The sequence below is a fragment of the Borostomias antarcticus genome (genome assembly GCF_949987555.1).
Source record: "Borostomias antarcticus genome assembly, chromosome: 17".
NCBI classification, from domain to species: domain Eukaryota; kingdom Metazoa; phylum Chordata; class Actinopteri; order Stomiiformes; family Stomiidae; genus Borostomias; species Borostomias antarcticus.
The window spans coordinates 5,466,107-5,473,218 of NC_140250.1; the positions used below are offsets into that span (position 1 = coordinate 5,466,107).

The 7,112-nt window shown below is 46.3% G+C and overlaps 1 protein-coding gene across 1 annotated transcript; it reads left to right on the plus strand.

Annotated features, from left to right (window-relative positions):
• Positions 1-4,492: 4,492 nt before the first annotated feature.
• On the plus strand, positions 4,493-6,902 carry gabarapb (GABA(A) receptor-associated protein b). The gene is made up of 4 exons (XM_084452266.1): positions 4,493-4,687; positions 5,730-5,808; positions 5,901-6,019; positions 6,202-6,902. The coding sequence occupies exons 1-4, from the start codon at positions 4,598-4,600 to the stop codon at positions 6,280-6,282; spliced, it is 369 nt and encodes a 122-aa protein (XP_084308392.1). The 5' UTR covers positions 4,493-4,597; the 3' UTR covers positions 6,283-6,902.
• Positions 6,903-7,112: the final 210 nt, after the last annotated feature.

Consider the following 7,112-nt stretch of genomic DNA (forward strand, 5'->3'; position numbering starts at 1 on the left):
TTCATACTGAAAATGGAATGATATGCGGTCCCAGGTGTGTGTTACAAAGTATTTTAACACGGCTTCCAGCCAATCAGAATCAAGAACCAGAACTAACCGTTGTATAATGATATTTTGACTATTGCACCTTTTAGGTTAGAGTAAGGGTGCAGGGATCGCCACAACCACACGAGGGAACAGTCTGTGCCGGTGCCACACAGGGACCCACTGTCCAGACAGGCCCATCTCACTATCGGGCCACATAACGTTGGGGCCAAAAACTCGGGACCCAATACTGGTACAGTAGAGGAGCCCGTCCCCCCAAGAGCGTCAATTTTTGGCTTGTTAGATAAATATTGATTTGTGTTTAGTCGTGTTAGTGACACTATTACACTTTAATGGCATTTAAGTTGAAACAAAAAACAACTTGAATAGACTTCAGTTTGTCCCTCATCCTCCTCTCCACCACAGTCTCCAGGCTGTCCAGTTGTTGCCCCTCATCAGCTTGTTCAGTGTGTTTGACCTGGTCTTGCCTCCCCATCAGGCAACGGAAAACAACAGAGTGCTGGCTACCACAGACTGCTAGAATATCTGCTCTGCCCTTTCCTGTAGAGGGCCTCAGGGTTGTCAGTGAAAATGTTGCTTGGCGATGCCTCATCATTGCATGAGAATTCCATATTACTGTACCAATTTCTGTACATCGGAGAATGGGAGTTAACATAGCCCCCCTCCAGGATTCCAAATTGCAGCGCTATCTCAAAATTAGCAACCCAGTTTAAAGGGCACCGCATATACTGTTTTTACCTACCTAAAATTGGTTTCTGGGGTCTCAGAAAAGTGCATTTTAATGTCCTATGCAGAAAAAAAACTCACATTTTGCCCCTGAGCTATCTTATTTCTCTATCAGAATGGATTCCTGTGAAAGCCCCATTGACCAATGAGATGGAGGGGGCGGGGGAGGGGTGCCAATTTCTTCAATGAAGAGTTAGGATAAGATGTAGCAATACATGTGGATTTTTGCAGCCGAAAACAGAACAGCGATGCGGCATAATTCCTGATGTGACGCGCTCGACTCGGCTGGGAAAAAAAATGGCTGAGTTCAGAGCGGAAGCAAACCTGGCCGCTAGGGCGGGACCTGGCGGGACTATGATAATGTTCCTCGATCTACGTCACCAAAATGTCAGTAACAATGCGGAAAACTCTGAAAATCCGAATGGCTTGCTGAAGGGTGGAGCTTCCAGGGCAGGAGAAAGTGTGCTGACCATAAACAAACGACTGGGTTGTTTGATATCAACTTTTGTACATTGGGAGGACCATCAGAGACCAACATGTATATGATAAACACATTACAAAAGCATTTCAGATTACTAGCGGGCCACTGTCCCTGCCGCTAATAATCTGCCAGAGGTCTGCTTGCCATTCGATGTGCAAATGGCCAGGAACCCGTCAGCGGATTCGGCCGGAGGTCCGCCAACTCGTCCATTGGGGACCCGCTGTAGGTCCGCTAGCCTTGTGTTATCTGGGTTCATCCCTTACCTTTGTCCAGAAACAGAAGTTGAACCAATTGCAGCAAAATAGCTAACGTTACAGGAATCATCAGTGTAACTTCTTTAGCCACTGACCGCTACCATTAATGTTATGGAAGCTGCTGCTAGTTGTTGTGAGCTCATGAGCTAACTGGCTATCCCGCTCTTATTGTGCTGGATTAGCATTGGAAGCTTTGGAACTGATGTGTCCAGGCGACAAGACCTATCTTCATTTATCAGACATTATTTCACGACATTTCAATTCACAGCTATTTCAGTGGCATGACTAGCTTCCGTCCTACCAGTCCTGAACAGAAACAAGCCAGCCACACACATAAGCCAGACTGGACCTGGCCTGGTTTATTTTAACTATACTGTACCGCGGAAAATCAATACAGTATCGCAGAAAAAAGGCGATGTTGCTGTATGGATTTTATTGCACAGCCCTAGTGGGAAGCAGGACTCGCTCGAGTGCCTGGTGGAGGGGGTGGCTGAGCCCTGGTCTCTCCTGCAGCAGCAGGAGGAGATGGAGGGTCGCCATCTTCAAGACGGCTGCACACAGGTCAGGAACTCCAGACATGAATATCCTTCACACACTAGACTAGACTACAGCATTGCAGGATTAGACAAGTTATAAACTGCACGTGTCACAAAAAACTTCCAGTGTAAAATAAGGTCTTGGCTTCTTCAGTCATTTACACGACCAGTGGTGGCTCTTAAGGGGAGTACGGGATCAGGACGCAGGACGAGCTCCAGTGATGTGCAATGTCCTTCTCAACCCCCCCACCCTCCCGCCCAAACATGTCCTTCACCCTACTGAACCTGTCCCCCCCCCCGGAACATGTCCTCATTCTCTGTCATGTCACAGTAATCTCACATCCTGTTCTAAAATAGCAAAGGTACTGTGTGTGTGTGTGTGTGTGTGTGTGTGTGTGTGTGTGTACCCTAAGTGTGTACTGTGTGTGTACCATCTGTGTGCGTTCTGTAAGTGTGTGTACCGTATGTTTGCGTGTGTGTGTACTGTGTGTGTGTACCGTACCGCAAATCTGTGCACTCTGTGACCTCAACATGTGCCCTCTCCTGGGCCGTGGCCCGGAGAACCAAAGCTCCTGAGGTGTTCTTCTCTTCATATGTTCTGTTCCAGCGATGGCCTGCAGCTTCTGGGAAAAATGCCACCAGGGGTCAGGCACTTCGTCACTCATGCCGCTGCCTTCTTGAAACACGTTGACCCCACACAGCAATCCAATCAGGGCCATATACAGGCCAGATCTGGCACTTGTGGCGTAGTTCCGGCCTATATATGGCCCAGATCCGTTTGTTATCTTGGACGGGTCTTTCACGCCAGAGAGCAGCGGACGGCTCAAGCTGCGAAGAAGCTCCTGGAGAAGCTGAGCAGAGTACTGAAGGAACCGTGAGGTGATGTCACACAGTCAAGTGAATGTCTTTCCGCACGCTAGTGCTGTAGTCGCACTCTGTATACCATATACTGCAGTGGCATGTGTCACAGATCCACACTGCCTTCTCTCATCGACCTAGGAGAAGTTTATGGACTTCGCCAAAACGTGGATCCCCCACCTTCTTGGTGGAGGATCCCAGCTACGTGCATCACACAACCATCTGTCGCCGGGTTGCTCCACAAAGTCCAGGTTGGAACAAGTCGTCACATCTGTCATTTCCTTGAGGAAGGAATGGATGAAGCCTCTTTTTTTGGCGATGTGCCAGGGATTCCTGTCCCAATTCCTGTGAAACACACATCACACGGTGTAGGAAGGCGGCAACGCTGAAACACACACACAAAATGACTGGAGCATCCACCGAGGAAATTCTCCTCTGCTCTTAACTCATCCCGTCGTCCTTCCCCCAAGGGTAACCGGGAGCAGACAGCAGGCAGCGTGCATAGGCCGCGCCCCCCCGCCCCGGGACCAATCCAAGTGCTCCTGTCCGTCTTTGCCAGGGACGGCCAGCGTTAGCAATGTGCTCTTCTTCATGTTTTTTGTATGGGTTCTTTTATACGAGGTCTAAGGGTGGGGGCGGGACTTGTTCGAGGGAGGCTCAAAGGCCCTCAAATGGGAGTCACACTACAGGGCTTTACATGCCTTCACACACATCTTCCATTAATGGTAAATGGACTGCACTTATATAGCGCTTTTATGCAAAGCGCATTATATCTAAACTCTCATTCATCTATCCATTTATCTTATCGTTTAATTGTCTGAAGGGACATTTTTTATTTCTGGCGCGCGCTCTCGCACGCCCTCACCTGCACGCCCCTCCACCTCTGCACGAGCCTGGCGCGCTCTCGCCCGTCACAGCTGACGCCACTCAGATTGATGGCTGGCTTTGCGGGTTCCTCACAGCTGACGCTGATCACCAAACACATTGCCTGAACTCTGACGATTCTCTTGGATTGGCCCCCTATAATAAATCGCTCCAGTGAGCAGAACTGTGTGACTGTCTCCTGTCTGGTCGTTTGGGTTCATTTTAATTCCATGTGGTATACAGCATACAGTGTATTATACCACTAGCTGCTCTGTATACAGTACTGTATTACACCACTAGCTGCTCTGTATACAGTATTGTATCATACCACTAGCAGCTCTGTATACATTCGGTACAAAACTGTATTATACCACTATCTGCGTACTGCACATCTCTCTGTGCCAGATGCAGCCTGGGTCATATGACAAGGACAGGTGCCTCACCACAACCTCCGAGGCTAGAATATTCCGCTGACCAATACAAAGTAATTCCGCAAATACAGATTCAACTTCCAACAGAAGATTCCTAGAAAAAAACATTTCGCAACAAAAAAGTAAATTGACACTTTTCTTTACGAAATAAAGTATGTATATTTTATTTGACTGTGTAAACAAATAACACAAGACACATCAAGACCTCTGACTCGGACCTATCTACGTCAGATGTTGTTATTGTATCCCTCCGCAGCAATCCCACCAGTATAAACAACCCAGAGCTGAGAGCGAACAGCCAACCACCATCTAGCCACCGATACCATCACCCAGCTACTCCTTTAGGAATCCCCGACCAAACATCTCACATCGACCCTCTGGCGACCTGTCATTCCGTCGACCATGAAGTTCCAGTACAAAGAAGAGCACCCGTTTGAGAAGAGACGGTCCGAAGGCGAGAAGATAAGGAAGAAGTACCCGGACAGGGTTCCCGTAAGAAACCCTGCTGTCTCTGCTGTGCTAACGCTAGCCTAGCATGCTTGCTCAACGCCGTAGCTGGTTAGATACTGACATTTGGCTAATATTTAGCTTGTCAGGGGCAGAGGATACACATTTGTTATTTGTTTGCTTGCTAACTAGCCTGTCACCTTTGATCTAATCTTCCACCACCTTGAATCGACGATCTATCTGCTTGACTTGTCTGGAGTTGAGACACAAAACGCAGCACAGCTAGCACTGACGGCCCCAAGGCCTAGCTAACAAACTCGATTCTGAGTGGTTATTAACGTTAAATTTGAGCTGATAACGTTAGCTAAAGACTACGGGACAGCTCGGAAAACCTCTAAAATGACATAGCTATGAATGATAGGATGATGATTTAAGTTACGAATGAAAGTTTCAGCAATCTCAAATCCACCATGGATACGTTTAAAATACTTCCTTATAAATGAGAGATGCAGGCCTTTGAGGCAACCAGATGAATATAGTCCTATGTGAGGATGGACTCTTGTCTAAACATAACAGCTACTACAGCTACTAGCTACAGTACAGTCCAAAGATAGATAGGCGATACCAATATGCCTTGTTTACTTGTTTACGTCGCAGTGACTTTGGTAGCCTACATAGATTGTTTGCTGTCCCCATAGCAGACCCCCCCCTCCCGACTCAACGCACCATTTAATGGACAGGTCAGAATGTCGGGATACTTTTTCGTTTTCAACGATTGCCTGAATGGAAAAACGTAGATAACTCGCAATGTGTAAAAGGCCATCTGTATTTGTGGTGTTGGTTATTGTTGACAGCAGCACGTTATGAAACCACCATGCATTGTGGCCTTGGCTAGAGCACATTGTTCTTGAGATTTTGTTTCATTTTAGCCCTTCACCAACTGCCTCTGTAATTCAGAGTAAAGATTATATGGATATAGTTCAAGTGGTGTGTATCATCCTCTGCGGTTATTGTAAGTGTCCTTGGATAACAGTGTCTGCTAAATGACTGTAATGAAATGTCTAACAATTCATTCTTTCTCTCCTAGGTAATTGTGGAAAAAGCCCCCAAGGCCAGGATAGGAGATCTGGACAAGAAGAAATACCTTGTACCCTCTGACCTGACAGGTATGACATATTCAAGTACTGCTTCAGTGTAAAAACCAAACCACATGTCCTCATTGTTATAGCCAAAAATAAACTCTCTCACTTTTCAACAGTGGGCCAGTTTTACTTCCTCATCCGGAAACGAATCCACTTGCGAGCCGAGGACGCTCTTTTCTTCTTTGTAAACAACGTCATTCCTCCCACCTCAGCCACCATGGGTTTGCTATACCAAGTAAGCCTCTCTCTTTCTCTCTCTCTCTCTCTCTCTCTCTCTCTCTCTCTCTCTTTCCCTCTCACACGCCACACCTTTATTCTCTGCTTATTGTTTCTATACAGTTTGTACAGTAAGAGTGCACTCCTTCACTGGCCTTATCATGCCGTACCAACGGCCTGTTTCTCTCTATATATTTCTAGGAGCACCACGAAGAGGATTTTTTCCTCTACATCGCCTACAGTGATGAGAGCGTCTACGGGGACATCCAAACAGAAATCTGAATCTGACCACCCCTCACCGTTACCCTGTCACGCCCAAGTCCCCCGCCCTGTCCCCATTGAAACCATGAATCCAGCTCCACAGCCTAGAGTTCCCACAGCAAAGACCTCAAACGCACTTTCACCCCCCCCCCTTCATATTCACCCCTTTATACAGTATGTGTTCTACAGTCTGAATTATATTTGCCACTAGGATTTTTCGGCGATGACTTGGGTTGATGGGTCCTGTGGCCAGTGTCTGTAGTGCTCTGATCAAACATTCTCTCTCAAACTCACCTGATGATATTTTGGAATTAGTGTAATAATTTAATTAGGCCAATAGTAACTGTCATTCTAAACATAAGGGAAAGTATGTATTGTTCGAGTGTCCTGATAGAGGTTAAATTCAGCTGAGATTGGCTTTGCAAAGTAGTGAATAATTTGGACTGTTGAGATAGTAATGTGTGTTTGACATCTGACAGGTCAGGAATAGAATTCAGACTTAACCATCATTTTTCCCATGTCTGCTTTCACTGGTAAAATAATTATTTTGATCGAGTGCTATTATGGTTGTGTTGTGTTTGATTTTTAGATGGCTTAATTTCTAAAGGTATTGTAAAGCTCAGTGCAATTTTCCTTGTTTTTTTTTTGTTAAGATTTGAACTCTGTATACAGCTGTGTTACTGGCATCTTTGGCCACTCATGACCAGACATGATAAAATGTGATAACAGCCAAGTCTGTCTTGTCGTTCTTACACATCCTCGCTGTTTGACGGTGTATCTGTAAATACTGTATGTCTTTGAAAAGTACCCTCCTTTATTCAGGCTATTCTGCTTTTCACACCATGTTACAG

Bases quoted from the DNA above. Each gene is read 5' to 3' on its own strand.
- gabarapb (XM_084452266.1), top strand. From the start codon at position 4,598: ATGAAGTTCCAGTACAAAGAAGAGCACCCGTTTGAGAAGAGACGGTCC. The intron at 4,688-5,729 runs GTAAGAAACCCT...TTTCTCTCCTAG, and splicing joins AGTACCCGGACAGGGTTCCC to GTAATTGTGGAAAAAGCCCC. The intron at 6,020-6,201 runs GTAAGCCTCTCT...ATATATTTCTAG, and splicing joins CCATGGGTTTGCTATACCAA to GAGCACCACGAAGAGGATTT.